The sequence below is a fragment of the Anser anser genome (genome assembly GCF_964211835.1).
Source record: "Anser anser genome assembly, chromosome: 11".
NCBI lineage: Eukaryota > Metazoa > Chordata > Aves > Anseriformes > Anatidae > Anser > Anser anser.
The window spans coordinates 22,725,126-22,744,594 of NC_139732.1; the positions used below are offsets into that span (position 1 = coordinate 22,725,126).

General features: G+C 45.5%; 1 protein-coding gene across 1 annotated transcript in view; it reads right to left on the minus strand.

The window, feature by feature from the left end:
• The window catches only part of GALNS (galactosamine (N-acetyl)-6-sulfatase), a 47,193-nt gene that overhangs the window by 8,548 nt on the left and 19,176 nt on the right, over positions 1–19,469 (minus strand). Inside the window, exons 10-12 of the mRNA XM_083794914.1 lie at positions 18,836–18,972; positions 16,121–16,223; positions 7,689–7,810 (exon numbers count right to left, since the gene is read on the minus strand). Coding sequence (XP_083651040.1) covers positions 7,689–7,810; positions 16,121–16,223; positions 18,836–18,972 — 362 coding nt within the window. The remainder of the gene's footprint in view (positions 1–7,688; positions 7,811–16,120; positions 16,224–18,835; positions 18,973–19,469) is intronic.

A 19,469-nucleotide genomic window follows, 5' to 3' on the forward strand; every position in this document is an offset into this window, starting at 1 on the left:
CTCCTGGCTGTTTCAGCTAGCTCAGCAGTGACAGGAAATCTTGGCCTAACCTCAGCTCCTGGTGGTTTTGAACTGCTCTCCCCTGCAGCTCCTACACTCTTAGATTATTTGAGCATTTAGCATAGGCTGAATGACTTCCCCAAAGCATGATAGAAATGGCTTGGCACGTATAAAAGACTTGCACTTCTCACATAAGCACAAAGCTGGCTCAAGCTAAAGAACATGTATAGATTATGCTCCGAGTCACACTGCTAACCTATAAACCTTGTCTCAGTAGGGCTTAACGTGCTCTTAAGCTGACTAAACCTGTTGACACTAGCTTAAAACATATCCGATTGCAGCTGTCTTCCTGGTGTCCGAGTACACAACAGCGACAGAGTGCCGGAAGGTGTCATTCAGCGCTGGAAGATCACCCAAGATCGGCTTCAGATGCCTCAGTTGATCACAGGAGCTGTGCCCCTCACCTCGAGGCACGTCTGGTCTCCAGTGCCTGCAGGATGGCACTCACCCGGGGCTTGCATTCGCAGTGACACCGGAGTAAGCACTGAGACAAAACGGTGCTGGTGACTGTTTTTGCTGTTGAAGGATCACAGCACTTGGAGAGTCCCCACTCCTCGCTCTGAGGAGCTCGGATCTTGCTCAGACCGAGCTGCTCAGCTCCACAACGCCTAACAAGACCCAACATCCATGCGACGTTTTGTCAAGTATTTGCTGACTGCATGCAGTGGGTTAAAACTGTCTCCAGCCCTATGAAAGAAATGCATTTCACGACAAAAATCTGGAAGGGAAGAACGCCTTTAATCTGCATGTAAGATGGGGATAATTGCTTCACGGTAATCAGTCTGAGTTGTTAATGGAGACAAGAACCTCTCCTCTTCTTACACCAGAGTCCCATCCTTTCCTTGAGTGCAAATGAAGGACTGGGCTGCAAGGGCAGGGCTTGCTGCATTCTCTGCTACAAGAAAAGATAATATTATCTATACAGGTGTTCAGGCATTATCGCCTGAACGAGGATCCAGACCTCGCTGCCTCCAGGGCATGCCGCATTTTCTATTTGAGCTCGACAATCCTGCAGAAGGAGAGCTGGGAATATCACTGGAAGAATGAGAGCGCAGCAGCGAGGGTGAGCAGGTGGTGTTGTGAGGAGTTTGCTAAAAGAGATCCCCCAGCGTACACAGAATTATTCCACGCTCAGAATGAGCGCGCGGGGTGGACAAAGTCCAGGGTCATTACACTAATTGACACTTTACCTCCGGGAAGTCTCTGGAGAGCCAATCAGGGCTGGATGGCGAGCGCGGGGTCCCAGGCACAGGTGTGGCCCGTGCTCAGTTCATTTAGTGTAATTGTGCCTTGGCAATCTGCTCCCATCTCCTCCCTCGCCAAACAGCTCCGAGTGTAACCTGCTCGGCTATTAACCCCACCGTGCCCTCCGGTGAAATTCGGGTTTGGAAGGAGAAGGGTTTGTCTGACACCCTGCCTCCGGTGTTGGAGCAGCGTTTCAGTCCTCTGCCTTCAGGTCTGCCGACATCCCGAGCCGCGAGGAGGAGGAGAGGGCGATTCTCCGCCTAATAAATAGGCTCAAACCGCAGGAAATCAACGAGCGCTTTCAGCATTTTTTAAATCTAGATCTTGATGTATTAACTTCTGTCTCTTCCTGATGATTCATATATGGGCACAACACCGTATCTCGGCCCTGGCAGTGACAGAACCACGTTATTATTCAGAGGAACGTACCAAAGTGATTATTTTGCAGAGCACTTCACTGAAATTTGACAGGGGGCTCCCAACGGCGGCTTTCAGATTTACAGCATGTTCCACCAGACGCACGTGAAGTCAGGGCAGAGCATAAAACTTGGCTAACGATTTGTGTACTTTAATTCCTTCTTCAGAGGAATTATTTTAATTAAAAAAACTTTGGTTTTTAATTGTGAAATACTCACACCCAGGTTCAGGTAATTTGATTTTATCTGTTATCAGTGCTGTGAGGCTGCTCTGCAAGACGGCATCCAAGTTTTGATCTCGTCCCATTACTCAGTCTTCCTCTGTTCCTCTTTTCTATTATCAAATTTATTTGGAATGTGAAGTCTGCACAATAGATGACACAGACAACGGGTTTAGGACTCCAAAACGCGGCAACTTGCAGTTACTGGAGAGACACAAAGGGCCACAGAAAAACAGGAAAGGAATCAAATAGAAAAGTGCGGGGTAGCCCATGCTGGAAGCCACTTCTCTGGTCCAGCAGCATCCACAGGACCCATTTGGACATGGGACATTGCCCTTTTCAAACAGCATGTTGCATTTTTGAAACTGGTTCACGGGGCTTTTTACTTCCACTGTTCCTTCGTACACAGCGTCCCTCTAGTCTAGACAGGGACTCATCAAAACACCCGTAGGCTGTGGGTCTGGGCAGTTAAGCCCAGGTTACAGGTTGATCAGGCAGCGTGCCGCAGCGCAGTCCTAACCCTGGGCTGAGCCCAGCAGAGAGCAGCCATCGATCAGCAGGAGTTTGCTGCCGTTCCTAGCCCCCAGGCCAGGGACTGTCCCCTGCACTCATGTTTTTCTTCAGCCCTCTTCCCTGCAGAGGTGGCCGTGGTACCGGCTGTCGCGCCTGTACCTCTGGCCATCCTCGTGCATCCCGTGCCGGGCAGCAGGCTCTTACTGGCATCGCTGAGGCTTTTTATCCACCGTTCGCCACGGTTTCCAGAGTTGCAGTTCTCCTCAAAGCCACCTCTCCTGTGGCAGCAGCGAATTCGCTCCTGCAATGCAGCTGTTGCCATTTCCTCCTTTTTTCGACAAGATGAGGAGTCAGCATCTCCCCTGGGCAAAATTCTGGCTTTGTTATAACCTTTTTTTTTTTTTTTTCCCCCTGTTTTGCACTTTCTCTCTTTTCTCAACAGAGAGGTTTCTGCCCTGATGGGTACGGTGAGACTGGCAGCTTTCCTATCAGATCCTTTCCCCTTTAGCTTCCCTTCAGGAGCTTCTCCCCATCTTTTCTGGTTCCATAACCAGTGCAATTACCTCTCTGATGATTTTCAGGATTTTCCATCTGCTCAAAATAGGCACTTGTGAGCTCTTTTGTTAATTAATGTGTTCTAAAATCATTATGTTCATCAACCAAGCCTTATCACTTCCATTTTTTTTTCCATAATAGTAAAATCTATTGCCCTAAGTAAAATACTGGTATTTTGACGTTCACAATTTATTAAACTCAGTTCTGAGCAGAGCCAATAGTTCAAAGCAGAAGTCGCTATTAGCCTGGAGTACCGGCAAGGTGTGAGCTGCACTTAATTGTTATCAAGGCTTTGTTTTGGACCTCTGGTGCAAACTGACAGTTTCAGAGGTTTCTGGTATGAACTCCTTTGGCAGCTTTGGAGTCTGACCCGAACCGCACTTTGTACTTCCGTTCGTGTGGTGTGTTTTGGTAACTGTATTTTAAGCTGAGCCAGATTTTGCTAGGTATTATTACTTGTGCTCTTCCTGACTGGCACGAAGTATTTTACTAAAAGCATGTAAAACCAATAATCTTTGACTTGGGCAGTAAAGCTGACAATTGGTTGTGAAGATACCAACAGATAATTTGACTGAATACAGGTTGGATGAAGAAACAAATTCCCTATGTGTTATTTAGGGGCCCCACAATACCATGAATATAACAGACTTGAGTAAAGGAAAAGACCCATCAGAGCTTTTAGCCCTGCATTCTGATAAATCTGGCAACAAAGGCACTCCACAGTTGGAGTGTTTTCATATGAAGAGAAAACCAAACAAACATTGCATCTAGGGAAGAAGCAAAATACTGCTTAGGCTTACAGAAACGCTTCTGCTTTGTGTGGTGCTTAACGCACAATCTCATTTATATTTAAAAGTTGAGAGCTTACAAAACAAACGAGCAAAAAAAAAAAACTTCTATCACAGCCTACACAGATCTAGTCAATCTCTTGGATGACAAGATACACAAAGTTCATTCCTCTCTACACAAGGACTAGATAACAAGGTAACTTACTTATATAAGAGTTACATTACCATGTTTGGCAACCAAAAGAAAGATTATTTACCAGTAACCACCCTTCTTTGAAACAGACTGCCCACATACACCTTCATATTGCAGGTGTTCTTATTACAAGTACCTCTCCAGATGTCGATTTTGCCTTATCAGTACCTGTAGACATGTTCGTGCCCTACCTCATCCTGCAGCCATATAAACGTGGAGCTTGCCAAGCTCCTCTCAACTCCAGAACCCCACAGTTGTCAGAAGAAACCTCCTCCTTCCAGAAGAGGGAGGGATAAAAGCTTGGATGTGAATGTATCGGATGCTAATGCTGAACACGCGAGTCCTGAAGGTCAGCTACAGGACAGGGATCCTGCTCCACGCAGCCCACCGATGTGATGATGTAAGTGTGCCTTGGGCAAGCTCTGGCAGCGTGAGAATTCATAACGTGCTTTTGGCATCGCTGTGAGTTCCGACTAACCAAACGCAAAGCTGGTGAAGCTGTTGGACTGCCGGGGTGAGGTCCCAGTCCAGACAGAGAAATGTCAGCAATTATCTTTCAAGGCAACAGGGACCAACACAATTATGCCCCTCGGCAGAAGCCGAGATGCTGGAGGTGATCCAGCCCAAAACAGAGAGGCAGCAGCAGGAAGGAAGAGTCGCTGCCCTGCTGGGAGGCTCTGTTCCTCGAGTCAGACATGCAGAGGGATGCGTGCACAATCTTACACGTAAAGGAACAGAAGTGCAGGGTGCCATATGGCTCCGGACTGCCAGACGTGCCCTCAACATGATGACAGGGGCTGCCTGTAATTGCCTGGCCATTTTTTCCACCGCATGAAAAGTGCTCCTGGGGAAGAGAAGCTTTTGCTGATAACGTTTCCAGGCAAACCCCAGGAAATCCAGCAAGCTGTGTCAGGAAGAGGAAGGACTTGTCCTGCTTCACAAGACCCAGAGAACTGAAAACTTTACGTGTTGTCTCTAGATCTCGAAGGGCTCGAATCTTCAGTGATCCCTTTAGTTCTCCAAGAAAGACTGAAAAAAAACTAATCCCCACGTTCTGAGATGGACTGAAATCAAAGCCTTGAAAAAACCGCACAGTACCTTGTGCACGCAGTGTCATGACCCAAAGCCATTTCAGATGAGACTGCCTGAGTGTAAGCCAAGAGCGTTGCCACAGCTGGCTGATCTGATTGATTTCCAGGATGCCCTGGCTCTGAGACCTCCTAAGATCCTAAAAGGAGACCAAATATATAAGCACTAAATCTCTTCGGAGGTGTGTGAGATGCCTGTCCTTCAAGTGAAGCAATGAAACCTCTTTACAGGTGATTTTGAATGAGACCCTGTGCCAAACTAACTCAAATCAAGAGACATAACAGATGACTAAAATCATCTTAGGGAGAAGAAAAGGTAGCACTAAAATAAGGAATAAATAAATAAATAAATGGGCGAAAGCAGAGAAACAGAGGAAATCAGTGTACCGTGCCGCCTCTTCCCAGTCTTCAGAACAGCAGCAAAAAAACTAACGAAACCCAGCGTGGGTTTAACAAGGCAGAGTAGTAAAAGTAAATTAAATAAAAGGGGGAAAGGTACCAAGAAATCAGGGATGCAACACAATGTTTTCTAAACGCTTTGGCACCATAATGACTCTCCAGAGGAGCCACGCTGGTGGAAGAGCCGTACGATACACCCTGTTCCTCCACGGCTGCCTGAGGACGAACGGAGGAGCGGGGCCAACATGGACTGCGAACACACAAAAACCTGCGGCTGGAGCGCAAGCGATCCGAATACGCCCAGCGTGTACGGACAGACAGATACATGCTTGGAGGGGAATGCTGGATTCCCTTCTGAGAAACATCAGTGTCGGGACTCCCACCAGGCTGGCTGCCAAGGGGGATAATTAAGCTAAATAAAAATACACAACAGAAACAGCTCCACAAATGAGGATAATTTAATTACCACGTTGGATATAGGAGACCCACTTCCCATGAGTTTTCCATTGTGACCAGAGAGGAGACAATAGCAACATAACGTGCTGCAGAAAGGAAGATTCATTTACTAGAAGAAGCTTTCTATTACGGTCTGTATATTAAACAACATCACAGCTTTCCACAATCGGGTATTCGTCTTGGTAAAAAATTCAATCAAAGAAACAGCTTTGAGTGTCCAAAAAAATAATATTAAAAAAAAATCAATGAAGCCATATAAGAAGTGACTGCAGATGCAACACTGGAATTTATTTCAATGCCCAGCCTACAGTGGTTGTAAAGAACATCTAACAAGAGGGAAGCACATGTCCTGCAAATACGCTTTAAGCAAAATCTCCTCTCCCTCAAATTTGGAAGAATTTGAGAGTACACAAATAATAGACAAACTACAGTTTAGTTAACACTACCATTTGTTTGATTTTTGGAAAAAGAGATCTCTTCTATCCATCCATCTTCCTAAAATAAAATAGCTGTTAAACTGAATAGAGCATAATCTCATCTGGAATCTCAACCCAGTAGCATCATTTCACTGAGCTGAATTTAAAATACAGGAGCGGCAGAGTTGCTTTATTCATTAGTGCTGAAATGCAATAGAAAGCAAGAGCTAACGTGCTGGGCTTCTGAAGAGCTTTATACGCTGTATAATGTACCTCTAGGGTGCTCGTCTGTTAAGTGAGAGAGAAGTGAAAATATTTTTCCTCCCCTTCTCTCTCTAGTGAAAACACTTAGTGGACAGCACAGGCTCAGTTCTTTCAGAAGTAATGGAGCGAGTCTATCCACTCAATTATTTAAAACAGTTGAGTAATTGCAGCCCTGTCAGCTCCGAAAACATCCCTCTGGTAAAGCTGCTGCACAAAACCATTTCTGCGCAGGCAGTCACAGCAGCACTGGTTTTCCCTTTATTTATTTCCACATTCCCTGAGTCAGGGCCACTAGTGAGGGATGAGGCTGCAGGCCTCTGTTTGCAGCTTGTTCTGCCAGAGGGTAAAACTGAAGTCAGTGGAAGGGAGGTGGGGACACCTTGGCAGCTATTTTGGAGATGCCAGATTGATGTGTGGACTGCGCTGGCTGATGGCGACATAAATCCTTACAGAAATCTCTCAGGGCATGGTGTGTGCTGGAGATAAATATTACAATAGTAGGCTTATAGGAAAATGGATTTAGATAGCCAGGAGAGTCCAGAGAGGGAAAAGGATTGGGCAGAAAGTCCGTTTGCAAAGACTCTCTGGAGAAGCTCCTTTAGCAGGGGCTAGGAAATTGGAAGATTTCCCAATTTGCCTTCACAGATTCCAATGCAGCGCGTAGGAAAAACACCATGGGAAGATCACTAGATGTTTCTTCCCTAGCCCCAAAACGCACTGGGAATTGCAGTAGACTAGCTCCAGTGCACACACTCATCACCACTGCTTCGTTCCACACCTACCCTTTACTTAGTTCCTGTTCTATCCAAAAGCAAACGTTTTGCCTTCTCCATCAGGGCTGCTAGGACACAGAACAAGAATCACAAGCGGAGCCATGGGCATGCGCACATCCATCTAGCTCGACCAACTGAAAACATTTGGTCCTTTTTATTTACTGTTCTCACTAGCGATAGCTTTTTGGGACAGTTTTCAAGCAGATTGTTAAAAAAAAAAACCAGCTATTGAGGCAAATGAATCATATAAAGCATACACTGACGGTGCCGAGGGTTTGCACATCTTTGTGAACTGGCTCACCTTAATGGGTACTTCTCTCCAGGGTCCCTCCCCAGATGGAAGAGCAGCGGCAGTGTGGTATGCTCCTCCTGCGTATGCGTTGTCACTCCAGAGACGTTCTGCCCAGGGCAGAAATCAATGCCCTGCGGTGAAGAGAAGAAAACAGGTCATCAAGGGTGAAGCAGGTGAGGGAGCAAGATTTTAGCTGGTGCTGCTTTCTTCAGCATCTTCAGCCCCAACATACCCACAAAACCTAGAATTAGTTTAAATCCAGACAATCCACTATAGTCTCCAAAATGGATTCTGATCTGATGAGGTAAAGGAAGGTGACAACATTGGCACTATACTGACATAAAAGCTGAAGCAGGCCTTACATTTTTGTCTTATAAAAAAGTAATCTCTATAAAATATTCATTAAAATGAAATGGCAAAACAAAAGACGAAAAACATGAAACCATTTAATCATAAGAATTTTTCATGGGGAAAGCATCTTCTCTCTTTGGTTTCCATGGCTTAGAAATAAACAGATTCAGATCACATGGCAATTCTCATCAAAAAGCATCAGTTTCCCAGGGGAAAGACCTGGCCAAACCAAGGGGCATCACCCTGAGAGTCAAAGGGCACCCGCCAGCCTCCCTGAAAACTTGTCATGCCATCAAGCCTGAAGGATCTGCTTCACTGAAGAGCGAAGCAAATCCGGTTAATTTTAAAGAAACGGGTGCGTTTGTTGACCTGATTTACAGCACCTCAAAGCTGGCATTGAGGCACTCACCCGGGATCGAGAGCTGTGCTGAAAGAACTGAGTTACGCCCGGAGAGATTCCTGTTGCTAACGTTCAAGTCTACAGGGTGAGAGGCTGGGACTTCCCCAGCAGCAGCGGCAGGAAGGGCACAAGGGCTGGGACTCGCTGCTTGCCAGCAGCAACAGGTTCAAGTGCTCGGTGGCTGCCGAGGGATGGAGCGAGCTGTCTGCTCCCAAATCCAGAGCAGATGCAGATCTGCCCTCGCACGGCTCGCCAGGCTGCGTCTCCCCAGCTCCAGCCAGTTATTAGCCAGATGCCAAGCTCCCTAATAAGCCAGAGCCTGGTCTGGGGGGGGCTAACAGAGCTCATTTAGCCCTGGGAACAGCAAAAAATGTAAAGCGCTCATTTCACTGAACAGAAAATAAAGCGGGGGGCCCCACAGACCAGCAAGGGCTAGCACCGAACGGACTTGTTAAAGCTTGGTTTTACAATTCCAGCTGCCACGCTGCGCCCTTACAATGCCTCAAAATGCCCCGAGACACGGACAGAGACGTGGAGAGAAGGTAAGTGGGAATGTTTCAATGGAGGTGGGAAAGCAGCTGCGGGATTTGCTTATAAAACAAACAAACTGAAAGGCTCTCTACAGATGTGGGTAGGATTTGATTGGCAAACAATTTTCTAAAAATATCCCCTGTTTTTAATGGACAGCTGGTCAGTGGAGCAGTTAATATTCTGCTTTTCAATAAAGCAAGAAGGTTAGAAGCCCATAAAATCCCATTTATCTGCACAGAGCTATAGATTCCTGACTCACTGACTGGAAAAATAAGAGAGTTGCTTGATAGGTTGTAGTGACCGGCCAATAATGGACTTTAAATGGATACAAAAATGATTGACCTTCCCACCTTCTGATGCCACAGGCCTCTGAAACCGAGTGAAAAATAGAATTATTATTTTTTCCAAAAGGAACACTTAATGAAAAGGTATCAAAGCCTACATAACATCCAAATTATAATTTGGATGCAAATCAAACAAGCAATTTAATTAAGAGCCTGCTAATTGGTACAATACTCTTCAGCTGCAAATGCGTTAGTTTGAGAGATTTCAGTCTCCTGGGTGTTTGTTTACACATTGCTCTGTTTGCATTTCGTCTTCTGCTCCCTGTGGCTGAGGCCCCAGAGCACAGCACAGGCCACGTCCCAGGGACTCCTCGGAAAGGTGCTGCGACAGCTCGCCTGGCACCTCCAGCCAAAAGCTGTCCTCCTAATCTGAACAGGCAATGCCCTGCTCGAAGGTAGGCTGCTGGGGAAAGGCAGAACCAAACCTACTGTTTTATGACACAGAAATAACTCTCCCAAAGCGCTGCCGAAACCACACTTCAAATTTCCGAGGCTTTTCAACTTTATCTCCACAAATACAACAGGCCGTTTTTATTTTTATGTAGTGTGTGACTGCTAACATCCAACCGACAGAGACAGCACAAAATGCTTTCTACCCGGTCACTGGCAAATGAACAAAATACAAGAAGTAAAATTATAATCCTCACACCCCTGCTATCAAAAGGCACTGCCCAGCATCCCAGTAAGCAATGCACTTAGACTCAGCTGGTGGAGCTTGGTCTTCTGCCCATTTCACAGAAAAGAACGTTTAACTTATCATCCACAAGCTCTACTTTATTCTGATTCTTATCTCAAAGCATTTTCAGTTCTCAGGATGGAAAGAGAAGTCAGCCACACCAGCAAGCTGCAAGCCTGGGATCCTCGGGTCTGGATTGCTTTTATTTTCTGGAGCCAAACCAGCGTACACTAAAGCTGCCCGAGATGTGAGCAGCATTTAACGATGAGACAATACACACTCTGGAGCATCTGGACAAGGCCTCTAGTTGCTTGGAAAGCGTGCAGATTTGGTCACGGGTGCTGCTGGGGAAGGGATGTGCCAAAGCCCTTTGCTGGGCTTTGCTGGGAGAGCTGGAGCTGCCCTCCAGCTGGGCAGACGGGAAACCAGCTCTGCTCCCCCGTAAGGCTGGAGGACAACAGACCTGGTGAGGGAGGGGAGTCTCCTCCTGTTGGGGATGGTCACTAGATGGCCATTTTAAAGCACATCAATGCTTTCAATCATTTCTTGCTCTTCCTTAAACTTTTTTTCCCCTTTTTTTTCCCCCCTTGTAAAAGCCTGATGTGACAAATGCCCTACAGCCTCTAAGGACGCCGCAGGCTTTACCAGTAAATACAGACGTGCCAAATTCTCAGAAGGAGAAAAGCCACCTTGTTCCACAGGCAGCAGAGGAACTGTCCAGATTTACGCTGGGGGCTGGCTCAGCTTCTCTGCCACTGCCAACAGGACGGCAACTTCCCTCAAAAGTAAAGTTACGTTACGCGGAGAAGAGCACAGAGGTAGGTGGGCAGGCCTGCCTGCCCACCAGGACAACAAAACCCCCCACAGCCACCACTTTGCCCGTTATTATTTGCTTAAAGCTCTTTCTTTGGCAGACCGTTAATAACAATATGCAGGGGATCAATAGCCAGTTAAAGCACATGCCTAATATTTCACTCTGCACACAATCCAAGGTAATTTGCATGTTTACAGTAACACTGATCAAACAAAGTAGAAAGGTCACCCTGTGTTTAAGCTTTTCTTGGAGCTTTCCTCCTCGGCTATAAAAGCATGAAAGCCAAACCAGAAGATCCTATCTAAAACACATCAGCTCTGCTTCTACGGGAACCAATAAAAGAGCATCAGATGGCAACCAGAAGTATCTCGGCTTCTGCACCAGAGCTCTCGCACAGGCAGTGCTTTGCACCACCGCGCAGACCTGTTTGCTGTAGGAGAAATTGCAGCGATCCTTTTTTTTTTTTTTAAAAAAAATAAATTAAAAAAACTTCTTGCACATCAGGTAAACCTTTCAGCGAGCACGCCTTTCTGCTCTTCTTCCCAGCAATTGTGTAACCTGGATTGTTTTTCCGTTCGTAAGATCTAGCGGCAATCGGTTGCACAGCTTATGCTTTAATTTCCAGAGCAAATGGACCACAGATGCTATGTCAATATAGACATGAGACAAATACAGCCGGTTGCCAGTTTGGGCTCTCCGCCAGGCGATGGAATCACCACTTGTGTCAACGTCAGCCCTCTGGCAATTCGTCACCCTGGCGCTATCCCAGATCGCTCCAACTCGACGAGCGGCTGCCGATTTCGATAGCGGCGCAGCAAAGCTGGGGTCCGTCTCCTGGTCAGGTCTCCTCGGCCCACCACACGAGACCCAGGGCAGCAGAACTGTGCTCATATTAGAGGGAGAGAACAGTTAATTAAAGCCAGGAACGTTGTTTCTCCCTGCTTGCCACGGCGCTGCTAAGTGGCCGCTCTCACTCCCCTGGCAATTCCCAGCGAAAGCCTCGCAGGCCGGAGCTCTGAATGACCAGAAACCTCCGCGTGTGACTGCCAAGTTTCAACCCCGTCGAACAAAAATTGCTCCTAATGTGTTAACCGTCTGGAAGAGACCCCAGAAGATGGGCAGATCGGCAAGCCTCCGTCGGCTCTCAAGCAGAAGCGATCAATGGCTAGCTCATATGCTCAGAGGACCACAATCAAATGTCATTATTTGTGAGGTTCTACTTGACTTCACATCCCCCTTGCAGAAGAGGCTTTATCGATCCCTTCGCGCTGACGAGAAGGGCAATCAGACAGACCGCGCAGGAATAACCCCGTTGGCATTTTACATTAAAACAATAGGGTCTTCTCACCGGCACCTACCCCAATCACTTAAAGACACAGGAGCCCTTATGAAAAATCACTGTAGACTACTAACAAGATACTAAGCTGACAGCGGAAAGGTTGATGTTATCAGCCACTCTCCAATGAACCAGAGGGCTTTTACCACGATTTTTTTTTTAATTTACTTTTTTTCCTTCTTGCATCACTGCTCTTGGAAGGCACAAGAGCTATTCTCTGCTGGATAATCTCTGTGGCAGGTAGAGAGAAGGAGATCTCCTTTCTTCTGCTGGCTCGTACTCTCCTGCCTCCTCCACACAGCATTAAATTAGGCAGTTCAGTTCCTGAAGGGCTCGCTGGCTACTCGGGTAAAGCCACAGAGAATACCCATTTTTTCCTCCTTCAGGCCCCGCCGTCCAAACAAGGACGATCAAATGTCCCTCTCCTTTCCACCAACTGGACAAAACAATAAAACCACTGAGCAATCAGTTTAGGAACTGGAAGCTGCGCAACCAGCATCACTGCTGCGGACACCAGCAGCAATAAAACAGCCGTGCACGAAACAGAACGTCCACACACGTTATTTGTCACCCACTTTGCAACCCAGTAAGAGGCTCACATGTCTTGTGCTATACAGGAGAGCAGCTCCCCAGGTTTATCCTCAGTTCATTCTTCTGCAGCATCAGCCCCTCTGCCCCGTGCTGGGAAAAGGCCGGTCGCATCACTGAATTCTGCCTGGGTGCAGTGTGAAGCCAGGGTACAGCTCTTGTCATTTGCTGTATTTCCCGAGTGCTGGAGGACACACCTGTCCCAAAATCTGCTGGAACAATGCTCCACAGAGCACTTACTCTCACTTCTGATGAGTGTTCCCTTCATGCTTCCAAGAGACGAACCATTCAAGCACGCAAGTTGCCTAAGTAATCACGTTAAGCCAGCAGAAAAGACGGCACCAGGGTGTCCTCCAGCACTGAGAAAGACTGTAAGAGCTTATGAGAGGAGTCAATTAGGAAAAACTGCTTGGGGTTAAAAAATAAAAAATAGGAGGAACAGAACAGCACACTTCAGCTTTGTGAAAGATAACAGATCTTAATCCCAAGCCATAAGGCAGGGGACGCGGACCAGTAAGGGCATGCTAATGTCATGGGAGTCTAGGACAACCATAAACCTGAGCACTTCTCATGTGGGACCTTTCCAGTGTAAATATTCCAAGTGCCATATAGAGAGAAGTATTCACATGCCTGTTATGCTTTCCAAGGCTTTGCTTTCTGTAAGCGGCTTCTCTCTCTTAGATTTTTTATTTGTACATACATACTTTATTACTTAACTAACTTATACCACATTCAAGTGCATAGCTTTCCAGGTTAGAGGCCAACATTGCACACATTCTTTCTAGTTAATCCTGAAAGGCCTGGTAGTCCTAAACTGACATGACTGTGCTCAGACCCAGGGCATGCAACAATTTCACATTTTCCAATATCAACATGAAAATGTGATTCTGGATGCTTTCATGGTATAATCTCATCTAAAAGTCACGCAAAAATGCACAACGCACGGATTAAAACCAGTGCAAGATTTCTGTATCAATCACCGATTTCCTGCACTGCCAATTAACAAGGGAATTTGAAAGCAAAAGGAGGTTTGGCTAAAATGTGCAATGTATCTGTCAAAATAATTAGATACTCAACTACCCATAAAACAAACCTTTAAAAAACTGCAGACAGCTGTTTTGACACATCTGGCCAACTCCAGCCCTCTTCCAAATGAATGACATGCCAACCAGATACAGCTATTTATCCCAGCTCTGAGTTGGGACCCTTCGGACAGAAAGAATTTTACATTTGAAAGTTTAATAAATCTTTAAAATGGATTCACACCGAGGTAAGCACCCATGAAGATCACACAACTAACAGGGCCTCATTAGGTGCAGTTCTAATGGGATGGCAAATCAAATTTATCGAACAGCAAATCTGACGACAGGCAGAAATTCTAATGCCACACACGCGTGTATTGAAACCCACTGTTCCAATGAAATTAGCAAACTAATCAGCCTTTTTGATTCTGGCGGAATAATTTAGTCCAGTATCAAAACAGCTGAGAACACGAGGCACTGAGAGAGGCAACCGTATCATCAGGTGAGAGTACAAAACTCCTCAAACAAGGCTCAGAACTGTGGAACTGCTCTGCATTCTGATTTATTTCTATTTTTAAACTTGCAAGGCTTGTAATTAATGGCTTGAGGACATGAGGAGAATTGGAACAAATTTCAGCCTCAGCTTCCTCTGCGTGTTGTTAATGGCTAGTCTGTCCACTAATGTGCTCCAATTTTACCCGCATCAACCACATGTGATACAAGCTGCAGGAAAGCAAGTGAATTTTTAATCATCTCTCTGATGTACAGTATAATTGCTGACTTTTATCAGACAGCAGTTAAACAAAGACTCAGAAAGAAATAAATATTCCTTAATTGCACAACTGCCATTTCTCGCAGTACGAGAGCTTTTGAAATGAGTAACCCGTCCCCATTATCACAGCCACACACATACTCAGACATCTACAAATAAGCTTAGATCAATGCAGGTATTTATTTATTTCCAAACTAGGTGTGTAGGTGTGTGTATGTGCATATATTACAACAGAAAGCAATTAGTCATGTGTGACATTATCTTCCAGGCACATGGGAAAAGCATGCCTGAGCCCACTCCTACACCTATACACACGGACACAGAAGCTCCCAGTCTCTCTCACCCAGGAAAATCCTCCACACCGTGCCACATATGACATACGGGCTTTGCTCACGTACAAACCTAGACAAATACATTAGCTCATTTTAGCCGTGCAGTATTAACATTGACACAGAGCGTGCAACGCATTTTGAGTCAACTTTCCTCCCTACTCCATGTAAAACAGAAACTTTGACTCCCGGAGCAATATACAGTCCTAAAAAGACAAACACACACATTTACAGCCCCGAGTGTAAATGATTCCCTCGGAGCTGATGCTTCCTTCTACCTCCAGGACTTCCCAATGAAAGAAACCACACACTTTTACATCTACAAATGTCATCAGCACTTATTTCTGCACCTGTGATGCCTTGAGGAGCCACCGTAAGTTAAAAAAAAAGAAAGACACAAATCATACAAACAATCCCTCCCCAATACCAGCCTGCTGTCAAAATTGCTGAGAGCTGTGCCGTAATACATTTAGTTCATGTCTAACGGTATAATCAGCAAGGCACATGTGTGAACCTACCGTTCAAGAAATGCCCCAGAGTTTAGTACCCAAGTCTGAGGCAAGAAAGACACAAAAGAAGAAAAATAACAGCGCTTACCATCTAATTGTGAGAAGATCAGCAAGGAAATTACAAAAGCAGTGCCTACTTGGCAAACAAAATATAAAACATCTTCCAGAGTGATATGGGCTTGCAAAAAGTGCTGGTAATAGATTAAACATATGTACTCTACTGTTTTCAGTGACTGATGTTCTTTCCACTGCATGGTCCCTACAGCTTTCCCTTTCCCATTTAGGAAAAAGGAATAAAACCAAACAAACACCAAAACAAACAAACAAAATTAAACCAAACCACAAATCACATCCCTACTCCATTTATATAATTCAGGGCACACTCAGTCTTTTTCACCAGATATTGCAAGGTACACGATTGATTTGCTTCCAGACTTTGTAAGGATACATGTGAAAGTTCAGAATTCAGCAGGGAAAGAAGCTTTACATTAAGGGAAATTAAGTGCTGCTTAAAGAGAGTGCCACGTAAAACAACTTAAGACTTTACTCATTTTCTCTGTTTGTCTCTGATTTCAGTACAGGGGTGCTGGTGGCACCAGTACCGTTAGATCTGGTAGCTCTTAAGAGGCTGTGAATAAACGGCTGGTTTGCAAGAGCTCTGTGACGTTCCCCAATTTAAAACTCCTCTGTAGATGGTTATTGCCCCCAGGAGAATGACCAGGGAAGGGGAGAAGGAACGAGACAAGGGTGCGGGTTAGCGTCCTGTTACCTTGCTGTACTCCTCCCAGGAGTTGCTCCAGGTCCAGTAGTGAGCCTTGTAAAGCCCGACTCTCACGGCCATCATCTCGTTGCCACGATAATAGAATATGGGCCTGCAAGGGAGAGCAGAACTGCATGAGAAACACCAACACGCCGGGCCTGGGCAGCTGCCGCCGCAGCCTTGCTGATAAGGGAGACAAACACTTTAATGGCGTCTGACTTCCGATCCAGCTATCAGTCAGAAACAGGCTGCCTCCTAATAGTCTCCACTGCAAGGTTTTCAATTAACATTTTTTAAAGTGTTCATCAAGTTGAGAGCTCACATGGCGCAAGAATGAAACATTATACAGCTTGGCTGCCAGTGATTGTTAATCCTTGAACTATCAGACCCTGTTATTTCCTATAGAGCACGCCGATTTAAACACCAAATGTCTCAGAAGTGGTGTGCGTCTGCCAGAGAGAGAGAAAAAAATTCGGATTCACAGAATATGCGATGCTTAGACTCCTCTTTATGGCAACACCAAGATAGATGCCGTTCCTGTCAGAGAGACAGGATGGCTGGGGAGGACACCAGCTGCTGACCTGCTCTGGATGTCATCTCAGAAAAAATTCCACGTGAAAAAAACTGGCAACCAGCCACACTTAATTCCTGTCCGTTTCCTTTCCCAGAACTTCCCTTTGCATCACCTAAACGCACCACTGAAATCTGCAAATTCTTCCCTAAGGTTCTCCTGATTACCGCTCCCCCATGCAGAGCACAGTCTGCGCCCAAGTACGGGCACTGCCTGGGCATCCCAGCACCACACTCATTGGTTTTCCTGATAACATGCTCTCATTTTTTTGAGGGGACAGTAAAAAATTTTACGGAAATGGCCTATCTGCAGGAGAGAGGTTTGATTTGTTGCTGCAGCTCATCACGCAAGGACATCAGACATTGCTCTCTCCAGCTGTTTCAGGCTGCTGACAGGATGAGACCACAAAGTTGCTTATCACGGTGGTAAGGGCGTACATCTTTGTCTTTGATTCAGGTGGCACTAGGCAAAAACTACTCTCTAGTGATGCCACCTTGAAAAAAAGTCCCTATATACAAGATAAGATTAAAATCTCCACGTCTGAACGGCAGGAGTGGCCTTAGATCTCTTCTATTGTAAAATTGTAGCCTCCCCTGCAGGTTCCTTGCACAAAAAATGAGCCTTTGTCCTTTGTCAGCAGGAACTGCTCCTGAACAAAGGGGAAATGCTGTTGCTCGCAGTGCCCAGTCCTGCATCCGAACGCACCCGAAATGCCTGTGAAATACACGCAGCTTGAGAAACGTGATAAAACGCAGAACCTGATCTAAACCAGTTCCATTAACAAAATAAAGTGCCCAAACAAATACGCCACACTTGAAAACACAGTCTCCTTTTTCGTTGCCATAAATACTGATTATGTGACAAGCTGTATGTACCCATGCGATTGAAGGTGTGCGGGTTAGGTTTGCATTTAAAAAAATAATCCATCTTTGAAAGAGGCTTACACCTTAAACTCAAAACTCTGTTGTTACCAACTTATTTTTCCTTGATTGCTTTATCCTTTTAAAACTTAAGAAAACCCACAACACTACCACTGCATCCTCTGCAAAGTTTTGGAGGCTCTTGGAACTGTGACCTCCCATTCAGGTCTGGGGAAAAAAAAAAAGTAAGCTATCGTACCCTTGAGGGACTATTATTGTAACACAAATAGCACTGCTGCAAGAGATGGCTGCAATGGTGGCTGCAATGAAATTCTCTTTTATGAGAAAGAAGCAGCTCCACAGACTTTCAGATGTAAAGATGGTGATAGGCTGCGTTTGAGGAACATGCAACACCTCCTATCAGCCACTGGATGAACTCTCAGGTAACCGGGACACGTTTCTTGCTTTAACAGACAAAAAGGAGTTTTATGGAACAAAGGCTCACATCCAACAAAGAAAAGAATTAAAATATGTTTTGCGTGTGTATGTTTTCTTGTTGTGTCACAGACTAAGAATATGTTTGTACTCAGATTTCCAGGGTGCCAAATTTCTTACCAAAATCAGAACTAAAAGATTTCTCTTGACCTCCAAACCTTTCAAAGAGGGCATCGAGGATATTTGCTGTCAAATCTTAGCGCCTCTACCCAACTGCTGACAGTACTCCTCCATGCTCATAAAGATCCCAGGTCTTTAATCCAAATATATCCTTAGAGATCTTTTCCAACCTGAATGATTCTCTGATTCTAAAAGCAACCAAAGAACCAGGACCTTGGGAAGAGGTGGGCTTCTGGCTCACCTGCAGCAGCCCAGCTTTTAACTTCAACCTCTCTCAAGCCGGAACTATATTCTGCAAAGAGCCGGCATACTCTTGGATGTTTTTCCAGTATTAAAAATGATGTCTTTGCCCCTATCCAGGCTACAGTTCCCAGACTTATCTCCCTTGTTGCCATATGTTGTTTCAGGGATCCCTGCTAACCCCCTGACATTTGCATCTGTCCCCAGACTCCACTGTATGGCATACGCTGTGTGTCAGGAAATGTCACCTCCGCTTGCTCCTGCAGAGGATTAATTCACAGTGCAAATCTCTGGTGCTACCTCACTTCACTGAGTAGGAGCAAATATGTGTCAGCTCAGTTTATTAAATATTTCTGTAAATTTATTTTAAAAATAATCCAAGTTTTGGCACCACTTCAGTTAGGAGGCAAGGGTCGTAGCTCTGGGCTCGTAACTAACCTGTCAATTAGCTTGCCCTGCAAGATGGCAGGTAAAAGGTCGATGCCGTCAATCTGTCTGTCACTCGGAGGCTGCAGACCCGCCAGGGAGAGGCTGGTAGTGAAGAGATCCATCACGTTGCCCAGCTGATGACTGACCTGAAACATCAACAGAAACGCTTTTTGCAAAAAGACCTTCAGTAAAAGCCATAATGAGAGAGGCTGGTTTCCTCCGAAGCAGAAGTATTGCTTCCTGAACCGCCTTCTCTGCTAAGCATCTTTTAAGAATACCTCCCTCTGCAGTCCTGCAGTCACCAGCAAACCTCACATTAAAATAAAAACGAAAGGAGATGATTAATATTTCTTCATTTCCAAAAAACATTTGCATTTTGTTTCGTTTTTCTCTTTCTTCTCACTTCTCTCCATGTAGCCACCTACAAGAGCATCTTTTTGCAGAGTTCAACCTCATTTAGCAAATTCTGAGTCACTTGTGAATTGAAAAATCAACATTTAAAACAAGGAAAAAAGAAAAAAGAAAGTCCTTGATTTGTTCCCTCACCAGACCATCTCTGTAGTCCAAAATACCCTGAGAGGGTTTGCAGAAAGCACAAGGATAGATGGATAATAACAAAAAGAGCCCGATGACTTCATCTGCA